General features: G+C 39.1%; 1 protein-coding gene across 2 annotated transcripts; it reads left to right on the top strand.

The window, feature by feature from the left end:
• Positions 1-989: 989 nt before the first annotated feature.
• LOC148867536 (protein pleiotropic regulatory locus 1-like) lies at positions 990-25,215 on the top strand. 2 transcript variants are annotated; one of them, XM_088975687.1, is made up of 17 exons: positions 990-1,257; positions 1,479-1,503; positions 3,999-4,116; positions 4,799-4,880; positions 5,010-5,078; positions 14,308-14,392; positions 19,117-19,209; positions 19,805-19,868; positions 19,995-20,080; positions 20,185-20,286; positions 20,737-20,820; positions 22,507-22,567; positions 22,688-22,754; positions 22,912-22,989; positions 24,170-24,234; positions 24,614-24,691; positions 24,782-25,215. In XM_088975687.1, exons 1-17 carry the CDS (start codon positions 1,124-1,126, stop codon positions 24,952-24,954), a joined length of 1,464 nt encoding a protein of 487 aa, XP_088831813.1. In that variant the 5' UTR covers positions 990-1,123; the 3' UTR covers positions 24,955-25,215. The 2 variants fall into 2 exon arrangements, with proteins under 2 accessions (XP_088831813.1, XP_088831812.1); XM_088975686.1 differs by having other exon boundaries at positions 1,018-1,257; positions 19,953-20,080.
• Positions 25,216-25,762: the final 547 nt, after the last annotated feature.

Genomic DNA, 25,762 nt, shown 5'->3' on the forward strand with positions numbered 1-25,762 from the left:
ACCCCAAAAAAGTGGTGCACACATTCTTACAATTTTCTTATGAAGAATGCCTAAGTCAACCACAATCCGGTCCAAGCTCTTGGCATCCCCCTACAAATAGCATGCCCACGCTATTCTTTGATGGTTCTTTTGATCCAGTTTTCAGTAACGTAGGACGAGGGCTCCTCATCTGCCACCCCAGTCAATAGTACACTATTGTAGAAGGATCGGCCTACTGGGCAGTCAATAGCTATGATGCTGAAGTTCGAGCACTTCTAGGAGGACTGCAAAAAGTTTTAGCCCACAACATCTCTCATCTTTTGGTATTATTCAGACAATGTAGCATTGGTAAATTTTGCAAACTCTAGCAGAGCATCTCAGTAGATTGATTAGTTGCATAGGAATCACCTTAAAAGATTAATCTCTTCTTTTGGATCTGTATGTATTTGTGCATATTTACAGACAATATAACCAAATGGCCCATCTTTTTGCTTATGTTTCATGTAAGGGCCAGCTCAAGCTATGCTACAACTCTCAGCTTGTCATCTCATGTATCCTTATCGTTATGAATATAACACTTCTCTTTTCTTTTGCAAAAAAAAAAGCAATTTGAGTGGCATACAATTGAGAGGAGATAAAGAATAAAATATTCAAAAAATATAAAATGTATTATTAAGGTTTTAGTATTTCCAATAAAGATTAAGTAAAGTGATTAAAGAGTGAATAAAGAAATAAATGAAAGTATGTAGTGGGGGTTTCACGACTATGGTACATCTAAACAAATCAATGTATGATATATCATATATATAATATATTTATATATAATATATACTATAGAGTCCAGTTCGGCTTCCTCGAGGGGTCACCCTAACCCAACCCAAAATAAAATTGCAACCTTAACACTAACTCAAGAATCAACCTGACCCAACCGGATAGGGTTAGTGTTGCGTTCGGGCCAACCCGGCTCAATTTGCAGACTAAACGAAATAATCGATGGCGGGGCATAAAGTGACAGTAGCAAGAGGACAGGGTGCTAAATACTAATATCCAATTTACCCAAATTAAAACCCTCGTCCATCTTACTTTCTCGTTCTGCTTCTGCCCGTGCAACATTGCAGGAGAAGGCAAAATACGGGGAGGAGAGATGCCGGGACCGGCGTTGGGGGTGGAGCCTGTCGAGCCACAGTCCTTGAAGAAGCTCAGTTTCAAGTCACTAAAACGAGCTCTGGATCTCTTTTCACCGATACATGGCCACTTCGCCTCTCCCGATCCCGAGAGGTATCCATTACTTGTTCTCTTGCTCTCTTTCTCTTTCTGAACTTCAGTCCGACATCCTTTTTTGTTTCGCAAAGTTTTTTGATTTGAATAACCTCTCTTTCTCTCTCTCACTGTTTTTTGTTATTCGATTTCTATTCCCATATTCGTTACATTCTGATTATTACACTGTTTTCATTTCCTTGTTTTTTTTTGTCTGTCTTTCTCGTATGCATGTGGCACAGTAAGAAGATGCGGATTAGCTACAAGGTCAGTTATGCTTTAAACCGTTTTTTGTCACTTAATTGGTTTTAAGGAATGCCAGTGGCTTTCTTTGAAATATTTCAACCATAAATTACCATGGAGCTAACCTCGTATTAAACCATTTTACTTTGGAAGGAGGTTGGAGCACCTCTAAACACATTCCCCTAACTAGGAATTGTAGAACTGCAAATTGTCATGCCGTAACGTTTACTATACATATCAAATTATTCTGAACGAGGGGAAAAGAAAATCATAAAGTAAAAAAAGAAAGAAAAAAGAATCATAAGTCGCTCAATATTAAGCAACATAGCTGTTGTCCAAGGCTGTATTGCCTGTCGTTCTTTAGCCAGATACCACCGGCAACCCCTACCAGTAATATTGTTGCAAATGACTGAAGCATTGCATCAAGTTGATTTGCATGGTTATTGATTGGTTGCAGCCCTGGCAAAGCGGCTAGTGATAATCATCATCTGAACATGAAAGGTCCAAACTAAGCAGATTGCAAGAGACATTGAGCTCATCCCTATTGCTAACCTTGAACCAAATAGTGAGCTGGCGAAGGATTGAACTGACTGTCAAGTTCACTTCTCATGCTTAAGAAGGTGAAACTTGGCATGTTTAAACACATAGGATGATCATGGATTATAAACAGATAAAAAATAACACCTTTTGGGTACTAGGGAGTTTAAAAGAGTGATTATGGATGCAATCCTAAGAGGATGGATCATAGTTGCAAGTTACTCCATTAGAAGAGAGCCAGTTGCACAGGAACGAACACCTCCAGAAGAAGGCAAATTGAAATTAAATTTTGATGAGTACAATCTAGATGCCTAGGACCATCAGAAATTGGTAGTATTTTCGGATATCATTCAGGTATAACTCTATCAAGCCACAGTGAACCAGTTGGTGTGGGAAATTCATTGAAGGATTGAACATGGTGCTGCCTTGGTAAGGGGATGTAAGGAGTTGTTGGCGCATGGTGACTGTGTGTTATGGACACACCACCGTGCAGCGCACTGCGGTGCAGTAATAGGCAGTAGCACGCACAGTGGGCTGCCCGGCAGCGCACTGCCTGGCAGCGCGCACAACAACACGCACCGCCGGCAGCACGCACTGCGCACACGGCCGGCATCGCACGGCAGCGGCACCATGAGCCGTGCGCACACACCCGGCAGCAGCAGCAAAGCGGGGCCCACACGACAGCTCATAGGGGTGCGCCCACCCTTATCTGGACACGTCAAGAGAACTCGCCGCCAGCCTACCTTATCCCTTATCTTATCCCTATCTTTATCTTATCTTAAGTAAGAGTGTGTTACCAATAGGAGTAGGTAATTAGGAGTTTGAGTTCAAGTTGGAGTTTGAGTTTAATTAGGAATTTCCTTCTGTAATCTCTTATTTAAGGAGCTACGAATTGAAATAAAGGCATTCAGTTTTTTCGCAGTCAAGAAAGAGAGTGAGGAGAGTTCGGGTGATCTCTTGGACAAATCACCCATTAGGAGAGTTCGGGTGATCTCTTGGACAAATCACCCACGCGATTGCCACCATAGGGTTTGTACGCAAGGCCAAGGGCAAGGGAAGACAGGAGTCTCTCCCGGTGGACCGACCCGTGGCGAGATCCTACGCGCAGGCCCATAACACTGTGAGATTGTGATAAGAGTAGTTTACATCAGGGGTGTTGGGCCTTGACCTTTCAGATGGTGAGAGAGTAATTTGTTATTGTGAATAATCTGAGCTGCTCATTCAGATGGATTCCTAGGATAGTAAATGATAGGGCTAATGCTTTATCCACAAGTGGTGTACACAAAGGAAATCTGGTCTGGGGAGAGAATGATTCGGGTAGGACTTGTAAAAAGAATGATATTATCTTTCTCAGCGTGTTGGCCTTAATTTTCTTACAGTCCTGTTTGTTTTGCCCCAATCAATAGCTGAAACTTTATTGATTTGAAATGAAAGAACAAATGAATTACAAAGCCATATTTGGACTAATTGGCTCTTTTTTGGTAGACTAGCCCAAGCTATCTTTTTTTTGTTGTCTTCTCTTGTCTTTTATTTTTTTTAATCATTAACTAAAATCATCTCTTAAGAAATATATGTAGAGACTATATACAAGACTGCATAGTATATTATACAGCCCACTGTTAGGCTCACTCATCAAGCCTAACCCCTTATAATAATCTTCTTTTACAATTGAGCCCAAAACAACTGCTCCTTAGCCCCAGCTATCTATGTCCCCACTCTCATCCAGCCATCTTTAAAATGCATTCAGTCTCCATGGGAGACCTGTCCTCAATTCAACTGATGCCTATGAACTCCTTGTTTAGCTAAGGCACCAGCTAGAGCATTGTCCAATCTCTTTACCCAATCCCACCACAAGTGATTTTTTTTTTTTTTATATTTTTGTATTAGTATTACTAGTCTCTTCCTCCTCCCCCAATCCCCACCATTAAGCGCTTCTTTATGGTTGAAACTGTTTCTGACTTTCTAAATGATATCATTCAAAGGTGTTTGCTGAATATGGGACAGTCAGAAACTTGCCAAGCCAGCCTACTAATCAAGTAAACCCATCTCCAAAAGATCAAGCTCAACAAGCTTCTGCTCCTGATATATTGGCTCTTCCAGGTATTGGATTGCTCTTGCAGAATTTGTTGTTATTATTCCATTGTGATTCATCAATAAATTTGGCTAATGGGTTAGATCTAGACCACAGTTTGATCAGTCAGCTTTAACCCAATCTGGCGCATCTTGGGGACTCTCCTCAAGCAATCTGATGATGTCATTTGGCGGCCTTAAGAGTCAAATAAAATGTAAAAGATTTAAATTTAGTTCTGGATAATTGTTTGACTACCCAGTGTCGATCAATTTGGCTGATTGAGCTAGCTGGTTTGTCATTCTTGTCTTGAGTGATAAGAATTATTTCGAATGTTTTTTTAGGACTGTTATTAATATTAGGTTTACCGTTTAGGGGCCTGGGCACAGTTTAGCCAACCTATGATGTCAATAACCAGATTATTTGTTATTATGCCATTTGACTTTTCTTCCTTTTTATCAAGTTTTTGTTATTTATGTTGTTCCTAGCTTATTTGTTGCATCTTTATTTTTTATGTATGTTATTTTCCTTTCTGAGAAAAAAAGGAAGAAAGCACAATTTATTACCTTGTAAGAAGACTACAAGTTGGCACTGAAATGCATTTAGGAGGTTCCTTATTTATTTGATTTTGGTTCTGTAATATATGGTTTTAAAGTGTAGCTTCATTGTTGTTTATCCAGTTAACTTATAATGCATTGGCATTATGATATATAGGACCTGAAGATTCTAGAGACATGCAATTGGAAGGCGCTCAAAATGCTTTGGTTGTTGGTCCATCTCTGCAGCCAAAGAGATCGTATGTCTGCTGTTCTTTCCGACTGAACATGCTTTTATTTATCGTTAAAATTCCTTCTAGGAAGAACAATATATTATCTTTGTCAATGTGAAAAATTGAATGATTTGTAACTAGTTTTGTGTTTGTCAGAAATGATGCAGGTCTTCCTGGTAAAAGCACTACAGGGGTTCTTACTTCTGTTCCTGGGTCGTCTGAAAGGTCCTTATTGTTCTCCTTTCTATGATTTCATTGGCACTCTTTTTTTCTGCATAAGATGAAAAAAAAACGTTTTATTAACCCCTTTAAAACCCGAATTAGTAATTTTGTTAGTTTTATGCAAGATAGCCACTCAGATGAATATTTTGCAGCTCTTTTTCTGCTTGGCTAGAGATAGGGATGTAAGTGGATCGGTTTTAATGGTACCTGCCCTGCTTTGATCTGATCCTGTATGTAGGGGGTAGATTTGAGCCGAGCTGAGCCAAATATCTGGCTATTTGAGCTTAGCTTGCCAAAAGAACATGAGGCTCAATTTTAAGTTAGAGACTGGGGCTTGAGCTTGACTATGGTCCAAGCTTCATATAAAAAATAAAAAATTATAATATAAAAATGATTTCTTATTTTACATATAAAATCAAGAATTATAAAAATATTTATTATTATATAAAAGTAAAAATATTATGTATATATAAAGTTTGATTAGGCTCAGGAGCCAAGCTTCATTAGACTTGAGCTTGGCTTGATTGGCTAATGAGCCTATATATTGGGCTTGATCTCGCTCAAAGCTCAATTTAAACCGAACTGAATCGAGCTTTTCATGAGCCGAGTTCAAATAGCTCACAAAAAGCTCGATTCATGTTCACCCCTACCTGTAAGGCTGGCCTTAATTGGGTTTTGGGTTGATATTGGTCCATGCCAAATGCAACTTGTTTACATAGTAGCATTGGAACATTTGTGAATACGACCTTTACTTAATATATAGGTAATGTTTATGGGATGGGGCAGGTAAAGCTTCAACATCCCATTTTATTTAGTCAGTTTTGGTTGGGCTAAGCAAAAAAGCCCATAATGACCTAACACACTAACACTCGTGGCTAAAGATATAAAAGGTTGCACAACAATACTAGTTTCAACTGTGAAGTGTTTTCATTTATCTTTCTTGAATAACTAAATATTAGTATTTTCAGTGGACAATACATTTAAAAAAGGAATTAGATGTCGGTGAATAATTTGATGTTTTTCGCGCTTGTTGCTTTTAGGCAGACAAGTAAACATGCATGTGCATTAACCATGACCAATTTCAGACAATAACAACACCAATCTCATTAACCTTATCATAATTCATGTAACAAAGACAAGTAGCCGAAGCATTTAGTGGTGGATCTATTGCCTTTTGACCTAAGACCCAACTTCAAATCTATCAAGACTGTTGGAACAGACCAACAGAAGGCAGTTAGTTAGTTTTACAAGAGGAGGCCACATCAGCTCAACTAGCCATCCACTTGTAATAACTGCCATCCACTTGTAACAACTGCCATCCAATTGGATTGTCAAGACTGTTGGAACAGACCAACAAAAGGCAGTTAGTCAATTTTACAAGAGGAGGCCACATCAACTCAACTAGCCAGCCACTTGTAATAACTGCCATCCACTTGTAACACCTGTAACAGTCAAGATTGTAACACTATAAGTAGTAGAGCAGGAAAGGAATAGAGGGATGACTCTTTTAGCATTAAACTCTCTCTCTCTCTCTCTCTCCTTCCAAGAATTTAGGAGGTTGGCCCCTCGAGGAGCCCTGAGTTAGGCAGGATCCTAACAATTTGGTATTAGAGCCAGCATGACCAACACAAGAAACACATCAGTAGACACCTGAGTGGATCAAATGGAAGTCGAGATCCATCGAATGTCTTCAGATCTCAAAGAAATGAAGGTAAATTTCACTGCTCTCCTCCTTCGACTGGAGCAGGGGGCAACGGACATTGACAGAGGAAGCCAAGAAGAGCGCAGCAATGAAAACAGCTGCCGAACAGGGGCGACAACAAGAATAGCCAAAATCGACTTCCCCATCTTCTCATGCGGCGACCCAACTCCCTAGATTCTCAGAAAAGAAAGGTATTTCGATTACCATGAAACACCGGGGCAAGATAGGGTAACTCTGGCTTTTGCGCATCTTGAAGGGAAAGCCATCTTTTGGTTTCAATGGTACCGAAGGGGGCACCCTCGCTAAGCCTGGGCAGACTTCATCGACGCCATGACTGTCCGTTTTGGGTCATCTGGGTTCGAAGATCTTGATGAAAATTTGGCAAAGCTGCGGCAGGTAGGATCAGTAAAGGAATACCAGATGAAGTTTGAAAGGCTGGCCGTGAGAGTCCAAGGGTGGACGAAGAAGGTGTTGGTGGGAAGCTTCGTCGACGGCCTAAAAGAAGAACTGCGACTGGAAGTGAAGGCGATGCAGCCCACTTCGGTCATCAATGCGGCAGCACTAGCAAGGTTGTATGAGGACAAGTTCATCCGAGCAAGAAAGGTGCAACGACCATGGGGTCCAGGAGCAAGAAAAGACGACAGCACCAGACAAGGAGGAAGGAGTACTGGGCCCAGGCCCACTGGTTCCTTTCAAACGGCTGACTTGGGCAGAGATGCAAGCCCGCAGAGACAAAGGTCTCTGTTACAACTGCGAAGAGAAATTTGGGCCGGGCCATCGCTGCAAGAAACAACAAGCATTTCTCCTCCAAACAGATGCCGAAGAGGAAGACGACATCCCCAGTGCGGAGAATCTAACCCAGGGTGGGAAATACAATCCAATGGCACGCCTGAAATATCCTTACAAGTCCTTACGGGACTTGCGTCCCCTTAAACAATGAGAGTTGCAAGGCTGATTCTAGGACGCCAAGTGTCAATCCTCATAGACAGTGGCAACACCCTTAACTTCATAACTCAAGTCTTGGTGGATAAAATGGGACTTCCGGTGCAACCAACAACGACCTTTACGGTTCATGTGGCCAACGGCAACAACCTATCCTGCAATAGCATTTGCATGGGCCTACCATTAAAGATTCGGGGTCATCAGTTTGTGGTGGACCTATATCCAGTCCATCTCAGTGGAGCAGATGTGGTACTAGGCATTCACTGGTTAAGGCAGCTAGGACCCGTGGTCTGTGACTGGGCTCGTCTCACCATGGACTTCACATTAGGAAACTCTACAATCCATCTACAAGGGCAGACATGCAAGGGCCCAAGGCCCATCAGTCTTTCAACACTGACAAAGCAAAGAGGAGACTCAGATCAGCCCATATTCATGCACATAGACTCAAATTGGACCAGGCCATCCTTAACTAACAGCAGCCCAGATGGGCCTAGAGACTTCCAAAGCCGCCTACAACAACTCCTTCAGCACTATGACTACGTGTTTAAAGAACCCCAAGGACTGCCACCACGCCAGGAGCATGACCACCACATCCCCCTCATGTCGGGATCAGCCCCGCCCAATGTAAGACCTTACCGATACCCTTACTTTCAAAAATCTGAAATTGAGAACCAAGTTCAAGATATGCTTAAGCAAGGGATAATACAACCCAGTCACAACCCATTCTCTTCACTGGTACTATTAGTCAAGAAAAAAGATGGGACGTGGCGGTTCTGTATTGCTTACAGAGCCTTTAACAGCATCATCATTGAAGACCGATTTCCGATACCAGTCATTGATGAGCTGCTTGATGAACTCAGTCAAGCCACCGTATTCTCAAAACTGGATTTACGAGTTGGGTATCATCAAATAAGGGTAGATAAAGGGGATTTTCACAAAACAACTTTCAGGACACATGATGGTCATCATGAGTTCCGGGTCATGCCATTTGGGCTGACCAATGCTCCAACCACATTTCAAGCATTGATGAATGACATATTCCGGCCATATTTACGTAAGTTCATCCTTGTTTTCTTTGATGACATATTGGTCTATAGCCCCAATTGGGAGGAACATCTGAACCATCTACAGGTCACCCTTGCACCACTTGAGGCCCACCAGCTGTTCGCTAAAGAGTCCAAGTGCTCCTTTGGACAAAACCAAGTTCACTACTTAGGACATGTTGTAGAAAAGGGGACTGTAGCTGCTGACCCAGATAAAATCTCCAGTATACTGGGCTGACCGCAACCCAAATGTGTGAAAGAATTGAGGGCCTTCTTGGGCCTGTCCGGGTACTATCGCCGTTCATCAAAGACTGCAACCTAATGGCTACTCCATTGACCCAATTGCTGAAACAAGACACTTTTAACTGGTCAACCCAGGCCCAACAAGCGTTTTGAGCAATTGAAACAGTCTGTTGCGAGCCCTCCAACATTAGCACTGCCCGATTTCACAAAAGAATTCATCATTGAGTGTGATGCCTCCGGTCAAGGCGTTGGGGCTGTTCTCATGCAAGAAGGGCGACCACTTGCCTTTTTCAGCAAGGCCTTAACATCACAAAAGTGGGCCAAATAAGTTTATGGGCGAGAATTAATAGCAATAGTCGTAGCAGTCCAACATTGGCGGTCCTACTTGATCGGTAGATGATTCACAATTCGGACCGACCATCAAAGTCTGAAGTTCTTATTGGATCAATCAGTTCTATCCCCGGAACAGCAATGCTGGATATTCAAGCTACTGGGGTACGACTACAAAATTGAATACAAAGCAGGGGCTGCTAACCGAGTGGCGGACGCCCTTTCACGACACCCACAGTCATTTCAATTACTAGTATATTCCCCAACTTCTCCACTCCTGGATCTACTGCGAAAAGAAGCCCAATCCCATAAGGAGTTACAGCAGTTGAAGGCCCAAGTATTGACTAATCCCTCACTACACCCCGGGTACATAATTCAGAATGATCTACTCTTCTTCAAGGGACGCCTGGAAATCACGACAGCCTCTGCTCATCTCAGGAATCTCCTGGAATTATTCCATGCCTCACCCATAGGTGGCCATTCCAGCATCCTACGAACACAAAAGTGCATCGCCACACAATTTCATTGGAAGGGCATGCATACATCTATCTAGAACTTCATAGCCGGGTGTGCAGTATGCCAACAAAACAAGTCAGCCACTACAACACCAGCAGGCCTCTTGCAACCACTTCCAATACCAACCCAGGTCTGGGATGATATATCAATGGATTTCATCACGGGATTGCCCGTTTCTACCGGCAAAACAGTCATGCTTGTGGTAGTAGATAGACTAACGAAATAGTCATTTCCTACCTCTATCACACCCATTTACAGCAGCCACAGTTGCTGAATTATTCCTCTGGGAAATTGTGTGCCTACATGGACTCCCCAGCTCAATTGTATCAGACAGGGACCCTATCTTTATGAGCCGTTTCTGGGCTGAGCTCTTCTGCCTACACGGGGTTAAACTGTTCAAATCAACTAGTTACCACCCCCAATCTGATGGATAGACAGAGGCGGTTAACAAGAGTCTCGAAACATATCTGAGATGCTTCACAGGAGATAGACCAAAACAGTGGGTGAAGTGGATCCACTGGGCTGAATGGTGGTACAACACCGCTTTCCATAGCGTCGTGGGGATGACACCCTTCAGAGTTTTATATGGTTGGGACCCACCCCCTCTACTTATGAAAAAGGAACCACCACAGTAGCGGCCATTGAAGAACAGCTAACGCAACGGGATGAGGTGCTAAGGGAACTGAGACATCATCTCTTACAGGCACAACAATGGATGAAGCACACCTATGATAAACACCACAAGAATTATCAATATGAAGTAGGTGATTGGGTATTTCTCAAATTACAACCCTTCAGGCAGATTTCAGTTGCAAGCCGATAGTGGAACAAACTCAGCCCGCGCTATTTTGGCCCATTTAAAATCCTGGAGAGAGTAGGATCAATGGCCTACAAACTGGACCTTCCGGCAACATCCAAACTGCACCCTGTATTCCATATCTCCTTACTAAAGAAAGGGCCGAAGTCAGGAGTCATTACAAGTACGACCCTTCCCATATTTTCAGAAGGACAAGTGCAGACTGAGCCAGCCCGCATCATTGATTTCAGATGGGTGCACCGGGGGGCAGAGTGATACCAGAAGCATTAGTTGTTTGGTCTAACCTTCCGGAAGAGGATGCAACCTGGGAATCCTACTAAGATCTGCAATCAAATTTTCCTACATTAGACCTTGAGGGCAAGGTCACTCTAAAGGAAGGGGGGATTGTCAAGACTGTTGGAACAGACCAACAAAAGGCAGTTAGTCAGTTTTACAAGAGGAGGCCACATCAGCTCAACTAACCAGCCACTTATAATAACTGCCATCCACTTGTAACAACTGCCATCCAATTGGATTGTCAAGACTGTTGGAACAGACCAACAGAAGGCAGATAGACAGTTTTACAAGGGGAGGCCACATCAGCTCAACTAACCAGCCACTTGTAATAACTGCCATCCACTTGTAATAGCTGTAACAGTCAAGATTGTAACACTATAAGTAGTAGAGCAGGAAAGGAATAGAGGGAGGACTCTTTCAGCATTAAACTCTCTCTCTCTCTCTTTCTTTCTCTCTCTCTCCTTCCAAGAATTCAGGAGGTTGGCCCCTCGAAGAGCCCTGAGTTAGGCAGGATCCTAACAAAATTTTTCTATTTATAGTTTATATCAGTGTTTTCAACCCACAGTTGAACATAATGCTTGGATCAATTGATCTGTCACCTAGCCAGATTTCTAGGCCTATTCCACCCCAGACCACTAACATTAGTTATCTTTTTCTATTTTTTTGTCCATTTCCATCATTAATAACAACAATTCTTGTTGATCACACATATTTTGTATAAGATGACAAATATATAATATTAGAGACATGCCCAATTTTTCTATAATTTCATGATTTTTTTATGTTTTTCTATTTTTGTTATTTAATTTATGACATCGTAAGTTGACTTGTTTGACTTGAGCGACTAAATTGTCGACCTGCCACTCAGTGGGAAACGTGATTCCTATTTCAAATTGTTGGCTTTTTATGAGTGCTTTTCAATCTGCTATCAAATCAGTCGGTTAACCCATTATCCAACCAGGATTCCTGGTCCACTTCACCACCAAACTTATTGCTTGCAAAATACTGTTGACTTGGTTAACAACTTGGTGACCCAGTGAGTGGGGTCACAAATTAAATATTAATTCTCCTTTTTTTTTCTGTTTTTTTGTATTCCATTTCCATCACGAGTAAAAATAATTTTTATTTATGAAACTTATTTTTGTGTAATATGATGAATATATAATATTAGAGATGTGCCTACATTTTTTCATGATTTTTTTTTGTATTTTTCTGTAATCTTTTGTATTTGTATCTATATAAATTTTTATTATTTGAACATGGCGTTATGGGTTGACCCATTTGACCTGGATGATTTAACCACTGGCCCACTACTCTTATAGAAAACAGTTTCTTTTCCAGGTTGGTTTTAAGAACAATGGCTTGTATACCATTAAAATTATGGGGTATAGAGTTAACTAGTGAAATTTAATGGTGGGAAACAAAAGTGTCTTAAATATAGGAGTTAATGAGAGAGTTGGGGCTGCTCAGTGTGGAAGGGTATCCTAAAAGGTCAACCTGCTTTCCTGGAAGGAGTGGAGTTCAAAGTGGGCAGAGGAGACAGGATTAAATTTTGGAGGACCCTTGGTGTTTGAATAGTAGCTTGGCTGATGCCTTTCCCCAGCTCTTTTAGTGTGCAGCTGACCAAGAAGTTTCTGTGGCGGGATGTTATAACTTTTCCAATAATTCAGTGACCTGGCTTCCCCGATTTACTAGAGATCTGTTTGATTGGGAACTAAATGAGATGCTGGATCTGCTGAATCTATTACAGGGCCAAAATATTGACATGCTTAGTAAGGACAAGTGGGTTTGGAAATGGAGTAAGGATGGTAATTTTTCAGTCAAGTCCTTATCATCCAAACTTGGCAGTTCTGGGTCTGTTACCTTTCCCTGTAAACAAATCTGGAATGCAGTTTCTCCCTCTAAGTCTAATTTTCTGGTGTGGACTATGGTGCTTAATAAGTACCTATAAAAAATTAGCCTGGAAAGGAGGGGTCTGCAGCTCTCAAACCTTGCTTGTGGGCTGTGTGGACTGATGCCTGAAAGTACAGATCATCTAAGTATACACTGTTCATTTTCTTCTAGTGTGGGAAGGTTTTCTAAAGTCTGCTGGAGTTTGTTGGGTCATGCCGAGATCAGTGAAAGACCTCCTATTTAGCTGGAATCTGGCAGGGTTGAGGAAAAAAGGAAGATTAGTCGGGAAAACAATTCCTGTAGCAGTTCTGTGGTCCTTGTGGTCAGAAAGAAACAACAGAGTTTTCTCTAACAAATCAAAAAGCCCAGATGAGCTAGTGCAGCAGGCAGTCAGCAAGCTGATCTCCTGGGAGTCGGTTACTGCTGTCTGTAATTGTATTAATTCTGGGCTTCCTGTCCAGGAATCTGTTGTACTTTATTGTTTCTTTGAAATAAAATCTTACAGAGGAATTGAAACCTAGTAGTTTTAATTACATTTTTTTGCCTTTTTAATAGAGGGGTCAAATTCTGAGTTAAAGGAAAATTCTAAAAATACTCAAGGTCCATTCTCATTTTTTTTTTTTATAAATGTCCATTCCCACTTTTTATAGTAGTATAGATATAGATTGACTGGAAATACCTATGTGCAGTGGTACACCTTGCCACTTTCCACATAGACTTCTTTAGCATCTTATCTATGTTGCTTGTTCAGCATAAATCTGATTGAACTTTTCATATTTTGGTTCCATAGTATCATACACCACTTTTCCATTTGATTTATAATATTGCTTTTCTATCAGTGTTACATGGACTCTCCTAATTGGGAAATGTTCATGTTGGACACATGTTGGATTCTAACAGCCTGTGGTTCTTGAGGGGTAACTTTTATACATGGTTTCCTCTTTTTCCTTGCTTATTAGACATAAATGAACAACTAATATATTACTACTGTAATAGCAAAGATCCTTTTGTTACCCAGAAATGGAACAGAATTTAGACTAAAAATTGAAGCATCTGAATCTGATACAATATGCCACCCTTGTCAAGTATCCAGGTATAATATCCTCCTAGAATCTCAGTGAATTTAGACTAGCATTTACTTGTACCATTAGTTACCTTGCTGCATATGAACTCAAAATGAATTCCATCCTTTCTTTCTCAGAAAAAAAGAAGTTTCTAGGTAACAAGGATAAACTAAAGATTGGTGCGGTCTTTTGTATGTACATGACAATAGAATTCACAAGATATGATTTTTTAATAATAAATATTGATGTTGGGCATCTCCCTGAGCCTATGCTTTTTCATTTTGCTGACTCAGATGCCCAGATACTTGTTGGATTCCAATTATTGTTTCTGTGATTGTTCAGCATGGTTTTCTATGCAACTCTCTCAATGGAATTCTGAGAGGTTTGTTTATTTTTTGTCTATCAGGAATATATCAACTTCTGCTCTAATGGAAAGGATTCCTAGCAAATGGCCACGCCCTGTATGGCGTCCTCCATGGAAGAACTATAGGGTTGGTCTTTTCTTTATTTCTTTCATCTTTTTATAACTTTTAGTATGTTTATTCATCATCTAGAAATATGGTTTATGTTTTATGTGTTGCAGTAGTTTTATTGTTGCAAAACTCCAATCATTGTTGTCTGTTTTTCCCAATTTATTCATCACAATAGTCTTGCTAAATTCAATCGTATCATGCCATATTAATTGGTTGAATTAGTTGATTTCCTTCTTCCTTATTATGCATTTCATATTTAAGGCATTATAAATGCTAGAAGTTGTTTGTGAAAATTTTGTATGCAGGGACCTTATTAATGATTTTTTTTATCAGTAAGTGCAATTTTATTACAAAATATATGGTATAGATGTTATATACAGTATCAATACAATGTGTAGAATCTGTTTCAGATGGAGCCAGCCCCTTGCTGCTCCCCCATGGCATAGTTGTATACCTAGTGCTCCATTTTTTATTCAATAAGTAACTTTAATTTTATTAGAAGATCAAATGTACATCATTGCAAGCATCCCAAAGGAGAGGTGTGAGGTTCACCTCATCCAAGTAAAATTAACATTATATATATATATGGTATAGATGTTATATACAGTATCAATACAATGTGTAGAATCTGTTTCAGATGGAGCCAGCCCCTTGCTGCTCCCCCATGGCATAGTTGTATACCTAGTGCTCCATTTTTTATTCAATAAGTAACTTCAATTTTATTAGAAGATCAAATGTACATCATTGCAAGCATCCCAAAGGAGAGGTGTGAGGTTCACCTCATCCAAGTAAAATTAACATATATATATATATATATATATATATATATATAATTGAGCCCAATATAGCTGATTTCTATCGATCCCTTGTTTAGCTAGAAAGTCAACCATTCCATTTGCCAACCTCCTCTCCCATGAATACTCACTGTTGTATTGTTGGTTAACCACTTAAACTTCTTGATTTCATCTCTATATGACCAAATACCAGTTCCCGGATTCTGTAGCCAACGCACTGCTAATTTTGAATCTCCTTCAACAATGGACTTGTTCAAGTTTTATTCTTTGGCTATATGTAATCCTTACATCATTGCCAAGAATTCAGACCTAACTGAATCCCCCAGTCCTGTTGGTCCTGAGAAGAAAGCAATGACATGTCCCTCCCTGTTTCTAAAATCCCCTCCAAGGCTCCAATTGCAGAGGGTGTACCTAGTGCTCCTGTTCTCTGCTGAGAGGGTGGTTACCACATGGCCAAGAATTCATCCCTAACTAAATCCCCCAGTCCTGCTGGTCCTGAGACGAAAGCAATGACATGTCCCTCCCTGTTTCTAAAGCAATTCCAGAGGGTGTACCAAGTGCTCCTGTTCTCTGCTGAGAGGGTGGTTACCCCATACCAGATACTGTCTACTGGCACTTTCCCTAGCTGGGGAGTAGGGATTCTGCAATGGAGTCAGCAGATCTAGGTACCCAAGATATCTCAGCATACAGGGCCAAGGTTTGTGATCTAACTTCTCTAATAAGAGTTCTAAGCCTCCAAGGTCCCTCCTGAGAGCCTCTCAACCAAACAATAATGATTATTTCAAAAGCTTTTCTTTCAATAAGGCTCTTTAAATTATATAATCAATTTAACCGTGATAAGTTGGGTTAAAGGATGATGGGTACCCAAAGTATTATAAGTTACTTCAATTGTCTACACTTCTTTTTTTATCAGCAAGTTGTCTACACATTTTTCCATATATATATATATTGCTATACCAAAAAATATTTAGTCACTTGGGTTTGGTACCAACAAAGAGTATTATATATTAACAAGTTAAAGATCACACAAATTTCATTCAACTTGATATGCTTACAGCCTGGGATAAAGATTGTGATACATCTGAATACCTGATTACAATCTCCTAACCAATGTTGTAAGACTTGGACCAAACAAAAAACCAGAATGTCTGCCAGGTCATGGGTCAAATGGTCCGGCAACTAGGTCATATAAATAATATAATATATTTTGTATTTTGTAACATATGTGTAGATGGTGGCTAGGTGGCTTGTCTCTTTGGCTTTTGATACAAGTGACCATGGCTCAAGTCTTTTAACTCGCATTTTATTAAAAAATATGTGTACAGTGTATTAAATCAATATATATATATATATATTAAAGTGAATTAATCAATATAAGTGATACAAATGGTATGATAGATCAACAATAGCATGTTTTTATACATAAGAAAGAGGTCACAGGTTCAAGTCTCTTTGTTGTTGTTTTAAAGTTTGTGGTACTTTAGTGACCTGGGTGGGTTGTTGAAAACCGGCTTAGCCATATTGAAATGTGGCCGGTTGACAATGGTTCTTACCAAGTTTTGAAGGGTTTACCGTTTTTTCAAAATTTGAAAAACTGAGTATGAAAAGCTGGAATGATTGCCAGTTCCCCAAGGTTCAGTCTGACCATCCAGTCTGGTCTGAGTCTTACAGTATTGCTCCTAACTTTTTTTTTATCACTAAGTATTTGCTCCTAACTTTGTAACTTTACCATCCTGAAATTTTCTATTTTGGGAAAACCCTCCCAGTTTCTGACAATGGATGGTGTATGGTCAGTCCACAAAGGGCCGCCTCTGATTCTTGTGACCTTTCATCTTAATTAGGCTTAACATAGGAATTCATAATCCATTTCATGGTTGGCTACCTGTATCCTTTTTAGAGGACACATTTTTCATCCTTGATATTGGGGATTATTTTCTTGTTTCTCTACCTAATATTCATATTGTTTGTAAAATGAAAACACACCTAAAGTTGACACAAGTATGGTGTCCAAAATTTAGGAGATCTCTCTTTGATTGGGAAATTCAGGAGTGTGTGGATCTTCTGGCAAATCTACAGTCAGCTGAATCCCAGGTGTAAAGGAAAGATTCAAGATGGTGGAAAGAATCTAGAAATGGCCTATTCTCAGTCAAATCTTTCTACAAGTCTTTGTCAAGGTCAAATGGAGAAAAATTTGATTTGAAAGGCATATAGGGAAACCTTGTTCTTCCAAGGGTAGAATGTCTTTCATTTGCTTGTTGAGTGCCTTTTCTCCTAGTTCATTTGGGGTTTCTTCTTTAGGCTCATCAAGGCTGGTGGGTGGTTTCCCAATTCTGTGGAGGAGATATTCTCCAAGTGGTCAAAGGTAAAAGGAAATGCCAAGGCAAAGATCGCCTGGAGCTGCATTCCTTTGGCAGTTTGCTGGGAACTATGGAAAGAAAGAAATAGAAGAATATTTGATGAGAAGGCTCGATCAAGGGAGCATATCACATTTCTCTGCGGCAAAAGAATTGGAACATTCTCAAGTTGGCCTAATTGTTTTCCTTTGTTTGGTTTATGTTTTTTCTCCTTTTTTTCTTCTTAGTGTATCTTGTTTGCTCCACTCTCCTTTGTAGCTTTGTTTTCTAGTGACATCTCATCACTATCAGATGTACTTCTTTCTTCTATGAATAAATTTTCTTTTTTATTTACTACCCCAAAAAAGTTAATACATCCAAAAAAAAATGATTTCATCTAACAAAATTACTCTTAAAGTGCATGATGCGAAATTTCATTATTAATACCTGTTGTCTGTAGTGAGTGCTTATTTCACTCGTATGGTTTGCCACTGATCTCATGTTTATCTTTTCTTTTAACAATTCATTTATTTGGCACTATCATATGCCTTGGGGGTGGATAATTTGATAATATGTCATTCATGCATGTTGTATTTCATGGTATGTGGGGTTTCAACTGTAACATCATTAGTGATGTTAGTCATCTTTAGTTGGGTGGTTAAAAGAGCCGGAAATGGCAACATGATCCTACAGAGGGGCTTTGAGAAGGTTCAGATGGTTAACATCAAATATGTCAGTCACAATTCACTGGGAAAGAAGATCGGAAAATGGGTTGGCAGATTCTTTAGCCAAACAAGGGTTACATAGGAATCAGTTTTTTGGGCTCATTTGTAAGTTTTACGATATAGTCAGTGTTTTAAAAGAGCTAGGCGCAAAAAAAGCGTTAGGGCCAATTTGCACCTGAGCCGCAAGGCACAAGGCACAAGGCGAGGCGTGTGCCTTTTTAAGAAAGGCGCAAAATTACAAAAAAAAAAAGCTAAAAAAAACGGAAAATAAAAAAAGTCAAAAAACTAAAAAAATGCAAAAATTCAAAAAATATTAGCATAATGTTAATAAAAAATATAAACTTAAAATTTAAAATAAATGTTTTAAAAAAGCCTATTATCTAAAATTAAAATACATAAACATAACATGTAAAGCGTATTCAAATGAAAATTTAAAAATAAAAGCAAACATATAAAGCATTTTCAAGCATGTAAAACCCACAATCTCTTTTTCTCCTTAATTTCATTGCTTCAAGTAGCTAATGTGATGTAAAACACATTCTCCATTCTATGAGCCGCTTTCGTACCACGCCCCTCAAGCGCGCCTTTTAAATCACTGGATATAGTTTTGTAATACGTATCCTTTGTGCTGATTAATAAAATAACCTTTATCTATAAAAAAAATGTTAGTCATCTTTAGTTATTTGCATAATTTGTTATAGAATGTATATTAGAAATCTCTTTTCTGATTATCAACTGATTACAAATTCTGTGTTTTTTGTCATGTGACTTATTGATTCTTGTCCTATGGGGCTTGGGAAATGCATATTCTTTATGCTGATTGATTTTTTATGTATTCTTGATTTGTAGTACTGTATGTTAATTGATATTCTTCCCTTTAACTTGTGTAGGTAATTAGTGGTCATTTAGGATGGGTTAGATCAATTGCATTTGATCCTAGCAATACATGGTTTTGTACTGGCTCTGCAGACCGCACAATAAAGGTATCAAATTCTGAATGTTGTTTTGTACATGTTAGTTGCTTCAAGCATTTGTGGTGGCAATTGGCACGTGGATTGGTGATTCCATGATGCTATATAGAAAAGAAGCAAGGACATAAAATAAAGGAGGGAATAATGTAGGAATTGTTTTAAATCTTCATCCAACCAGTGGTGTGCTAGTATGGAGTTTCCACAGGGAATTTGGGTTGGTGTGTCAACTTGACAACCAACTGACCTGTATTATACCTTTTTTTTCAGTTTTAATGAAATTCTCTTTTATCCTTAAAAACAAGTATGGAATTTCCACAGACAAGGGGACTACCTCAGCATTACTCCCTGTCTCAGCTTATTTTAGCCTTTTTTTTTTGTTAACTAAAATATTGTACTAATATTCCACATTGTGTCTTATTGTAAATTTGAAGTCTTTAAATTGCATATGAAATTTCATTGATGTCCTAAATGTAGTACATTTACTATTAGAAAAAAATAACAAATCACAAAAAAATATAAAGAACTATTTTTCTAGTAGTAAATGGAACTATGTTTATTGCTCTCTTTCGCAACCATCTTCTGACCCCTTTGCCTTTTGGTTCACAAGATATGGGATGTAGGGAGTGGAAGACTAAAGCTCACATTAACAGGGCATATTGAACAGATACGTGGTTAGTTTCTTTCCAGTAAGTTGTCTTGGATTACATTGCGATGCATAAACATGGGTTGTTCATTAGGGTAGTGATTTGTTTCAGGTATTACAAATTGTAAGAATGTATATGTATTTCCATCTGCAGGCCTTGCTGTGAGCAAACACCACACCTATATGTTCTCTGCAGGAGATGACAAACAGGTTAAATGTTGGGATCTTGAACAGAACAAGGTTGGCAATCGAAAAAATTAAATGCTCTTTGGATCCTTTACTTTTGAGTTGTCCCTCTGTAGTTAAGTTATTATTTTGACTTGAGTGTATCACTCTTTTTATAGGTTATACGGTCTTATCATGGGCATCTAAGTGGTGTGTACTGCCTAGCTCTTCACCCCACTATTGACATTTTGCTTACTGGGGGACGTGATTCTGTCTGCCGGGTATGAATGTATGTCATTATAGTAAATCTGTTGACAATTAAACCAACCAATAAAATAAAATTAAAATTCTGTTGACGGTTTGAAGTGGAAATTACTTTGCAGTTTTACTCAGTATTTCAAGCTAATCGTTTGTCTGCAAGCCAGATTATCTATTTTACATCAAAACAAAATAGTTTGTCTTTATTTACTTTTAAATGTTCATAAAGAGATATTATTCTGTCCCCTCCCCTCTTCTATGTATGTTTATATACATGTGTGTATCTTGTCACTTTGTGCTTCAAGGTTATTTTCCATGACAATCCATATCTGTTTTCAGAGATACATGTATGTCCCTATCCACAGCCCTTAGCAGACTATTCATAATTCAATTTAATTCATATGCTGATGAATATAAACTGAACAAGCCGATGCACCTACGTCATAATGCAACTTGGCTTTTTTTTTTTTCAGGTCTGGGATATTCGTACTAAAACACAAATTCATGCACTTTCAGGCCATGACAATACAGTTTGCTCAGTTTTTACTCGTCCTACAGTATGTGGATTTTGTTTTTAATTTTACAATGGGATGATGATTGTATCTATAGAACAAATTCATGTTCTTATATTTTCTAGTGTTCTAGAAACAAGAGACACTAAGAATCTATCCAGTCTAGAGCAAATAGTGTTAGCCTGGAGATTGAACCAAGTAAAGCAAGCTTGACCTAGTGGGGAATCTCTTAATTCAAAAGCCTTAATAAAGTTGTTAAATTTCCTCATACTTGAAGTGATCCTCTGTCCTCCTCCAATTGATTCATCCACAAATCTAATCACATTAAAGTCACTTCCTAAGCACCATGGGGCTTTCCACTGTCCTCTAATATCTGCTAGTTCTTCTCGCATCACATTCCTTTTCCTATAAGAATTTAGCCCATAAACATTGGTGAAGACAAAATCAAACCCATCCTAACTATTCTTCAGCTTTACCGAGACTGAAAATCTTCCCACCAGCTCTTCACTACAAGTAAACATGTCTTCCTTCCAGGCTGTTATTATTCCCCCTGAGGCACCCCAAGCTGCTGCAAAGCTCCACTGACAATTTCTTTCTCCCCCAAAACTCCTGATCCACATCCTGAACTTTAGGTTCCTGGATCAAAACTATGTCTAGCTTTTCTTTCTTCAGCATCTCTTTAATCAACCTTCTTTTTGTAGCACTTCCTAGACCCCTAACATTCCAGCTGATGATCTTCATTGAACTTACTAACAAAACCCAGATGCCCTTCTTCCTAAAGACCTCCTTTTCTTCTTCCCCCTAGCACTAAATTCTTTGTCCCCTTCAACATCATTGATGAGTTTCTCCACTTCATTCAGTTTTTTTTTCTTTCTTTTTCCACCCCCTGTTCTCCCTGTCTTTTTTGAGCAATCCCCTCCTTAGATTTCTCTAAGTTAAGCCCCATTCTATTAGCTAGGTTTTTCACTTGGTTCTCTTCCCCCGGTAAGTCTTCTCCTACAGGGTCATCCTTATCCATTTCTGTTTTTTCTTTACCCTTCTCCCCTCCTTACTATATTTGTCATTCGTCATATTTTCCCCCAAAGGAACTACCTCCCTCCCACAATCTGGCTTTAGACCTCCCTCTAGAAGTTCCCCCACCACAACACAGCTATTCAAGTCCAGGAGCCTATTCACAGCAGGATCAGGGGTTGGGCCATCTGCAAGAGAACTAGAAGAGGAATCAGTAGCAAAACCGAAAACACAAGACTTACAGGGATTACCAGCATCCACAGGAGGGACAATATCAACAGAATGGGGAGTTTCAGAAGCCTTATCACCCTGACTTGGATCATGGTTGCTCACCAAAGCATCAGGATTTTCTGTTTGATGTTGAACCATGGCTACTGTAATCCAACAAGCTCTACTTGTAGGTTTAAGCAGATTTTTACAAAATTTTGCTCTCCTAGGATGAATAATATTTGAAATAATAACTCAATTCAGTGGCATGTTGAACTACTTCTGTTTTATGTTCTTATGCAAGTTGTAGAGTAGTTTTAGATTCAGAAGAAATATCCTCGATCAATTTCTGCTTGAGTCTAGGAATGTTTCTACAAGTAGAGCTTGTTGTCTATAAAACATCAATATGTAGGGATGTCATATATGTTGATTGATGTGAAATTATTTTGGTAAATATGCATAAAATGCTTTGTTGTAAGGGTGGAATTTATTTATACAACGTTCCTTCTTCAGGATCCACAAGTTGTAACTGGTTCTCATGACACAACTATAAAGTTCTGGGACCTTAGATATGGTGAGTAGTCATTCTTTACCACTTGATAATTTATTATTCTTATACAAGAATGAATTGTAGTCATTCTTTATTCTTATACAAGTTGTGACGTTTCTCGTTTCACTTGATCATTTATTATAGGAAAAACAATGCTGACTCTCACGCACCATAAGAAATCTGTTCGAGCAATGACACTACATCCTAAAGAGTATGCATCTAAGCTCTCACATGTTCCTTTCTGTGGAAGTAGTTTCTTCTTGATGATAATTTTCTTTGAAAAATAATGTGTAATATGTACTGCAATGTTGCTATTCCTTTTTCGTTTGCTGTTTTTGAAATTGCTGCTTGTCTTTCTTGAACTTCAGGAATTGCTTTGCATCTGCATCAGCAGACAACATAAAGAAATTCAACCTTCCAAAAGGAGAGTTTTTGCACAATATGCTGTGAGTGCTTGAAAAGTTCTATTTTTTTTTTCACAACTGACAGTTATCTTCAACTTTGTCAATATTTAAAGTGGCAACTGCCATTATAGTTTTTATAGAATAGTAGGTATGACTTTGTTTTGGCTTTTGTCTAAAAGCAATGTTAAAAGAAGAAAATATTCCAAAGAAGCGGAATCTTTGAGAAGGCTTGGACAGATAGGAGTGTGTCAACTTTTGAGTACTGCAGATCCAGGAGAATGACCTGAATGGAGGCATAAAAATCTTCTCAAAAGATGTTAAAAAACAAAACATGTGAGATGTAAAGACCAAATTACCTCTACCATGTTTCAAAATTAACTTGTCGTGAAGTTTCAAATCAGATCCATAGGTTGAATAGCATTTCAAATGACCACTGATAAAAAAAAAGCATTTCAAATGACCCTTATTCCCATTTCTTTGATTATTTAATTCATTTCACTGTTTTCTTGAACATTTGATACCTCTACTTTCAAGTGTATGCTGAATTTTCCTATTTTAATGAATTATGTGGTTATTGATAAAAAAAAGTGTATGCTGAATTTTTAGTGTTTCTGTTAAACACCCCCCAGTGTGATTGCACAGTGGATAAGAGGCACAGGTGGTGCCATAAGCAAAACAAAGAAAATACCATGCTTGAATTCATGAGCCCTTCACTAGTATCTCAAGTCTCAACTCAACCTAAAACTGAACATTGCTGGGAACTTTGATTACATGACAATTCCCTCATCTTTCATCTAGTCTACAATATTTGTTATTTACCATCCCTTAACCCATGTTATCTGATGTACAACAGAACCTTAAGGCTCATCATTCTGAGAAAAGGTGTTTCTAGTTGTTGGATATTTGTTTCATTCTTTTGTATCAGATTTTCACCCCTAAGAAAAGTTTGTCTGAAGCATATCTTACAAGTGTGGTAAGATCTTCTTTTATCTGATAGTAAAGGAAGAATTTTATTTAGTAATGAAAAGGAGTACAAAATCTAGGAAGGGGGATGAAATAGCACCCAACCAGGAAAGACAGATTAAAAAAAATCTGATCTTTAATTACAATTCATAAATCTACCTGCAGGTTCCACTTTCTGAAATTAATAGTTTGGCATTAATCTCAACGTCATACTTAATTTATGATTATAAATTAACATCTCCAGTCTTTTCCTTGGCAGTTCCCAACAAAAAACAATTATAAATGCAATGGCAGTCAATGAGGATGGAGTAATGGCTACAGCAGGTATATTGCAGTGTGTCCTTTCAGCACAGAATTTTTATTGAGTGAATGCGAAGAACCAAATATTGCAAACAATTGGTAGATGAGATTTCTTCCAAATAAGATGAGAAAAACTCCTCTTAGCAGATTTCCTTGACTAAACTTATCCTGGTAACATGATACTAAGCATCTAATTTATTGATTAGTATGAGAGATTGGACTTTCCTGGTCTTCTTTTTTTGCCCCATTTGGCTGCCATTTCGAAGATTGTGTATTGTATATTTTGTAGAAAGGATGATGGCCTCTTCCCATTTGGCCAATTTGGGTTTCTAAGAGTCCTTGTGATAAATAGTGGGAAGCAGGGAATGTAATGACCACACTGAACTTTTTGTTCTTCTGGAAGGTGACAATGGGAGCTTGTGGTTTTGGGATTGGAGGAGTGGCCATAACTTCCAGCAGGCCCAAACTATTGTGCAGCCTGGTATGTATCATAATGCACTTGCATTCGTCTTGCAATTCTTTTGTTCTGTTTTTGAGAAAGCAGGTACTGATGGATGACTGTTTGATTCAGGGTCATTGGACAGTGAAGCTGGCATCTATGCTCTATCATACGATATAACCGGCTCAAGGCTTGTAACTTGTGAAGCTGACAAGACCATTAAGATGTGGAAAGAAGATGAGAATGCTACTCCTGAAACTCATCCCCTCAACTTCAAGCCACCTAAAGATATCCGGCGATTCTAATGGTCCTTTTGGCCCGACAAACCCGATTGATGATCTATTTTCCGTCTGTAACATGGATGCTTATGTGCTCTCCAAATTTTGGCAATATTGGTTTCAAACTTCTAAAACTGAACTATCCTGGAGAGTATATGATCCAGCACCTTCAGCTAAGTTTGAGTGACATCTTGGCCATATTTAGGCGTAGTCTAGGATGGTGCACAAATCGGCAGACGTGCAACAGTTGGTTCCGACCTATTTAAATCAATGCATTATAATGGTTTTTGACGTCGTTCACTGCCTCCATTAAGCTCAGCTTGATTCAATGGCCCCCATTGCTTTACACCGGATCTATGGGAATTCATAACCAACATCACAGTATTGGTGGCATGAGGCAGTCTTCGGTCTGGGCGTAGTGGACAGGTGGTTATGATGCTGTTCTGTTGCCTGAGGCCCTGTAGGCTGTATGGCCTCTGATTTCAATGACATCATGTCAGCTAGGGCTGTTCATGGATCGGGTCGGGTTGGTTTATTGGGGTTTTCCCAACCGACCCGACCTGGTTGGGTTACCTAAGTTGGAAACCGAAACCGATCCACTGATAGACAAAACTGACCTGGTCGGTTTGAGTCGGGTTGGGTCGGTTTGGGTCGGGTTCGGTTTTGCTCTTGTACAAAAAGGATAGAGAAGCCTAGAATTAGAGGGAAATTTATTTGAGAAGATGAGAGAGTTGGGAGAGCCAAGTTCAAAAATCAAATGATGTCTTGATTTGAGGACTTGAGGGGGGCGGATCAAGTTAGAGAATAGAAGAGAAGACAAAAGTTATCAATAAAA

Source organism: Nelumbo lutea, chromosome 3, assembly GCF_056320005.1.
Source record: "Nelumbo lutea isolate HS-2025 chromosome 3, American lotus-T2T, whole genome shotgun sequence".
Taxonomy (NCBI): Eukaryota; Viridiplantae; Streptophyta; class Magnoliopsida; order Proteales; family Nelumbonaceae; genus Nelumbo; species Nelumbo lutea.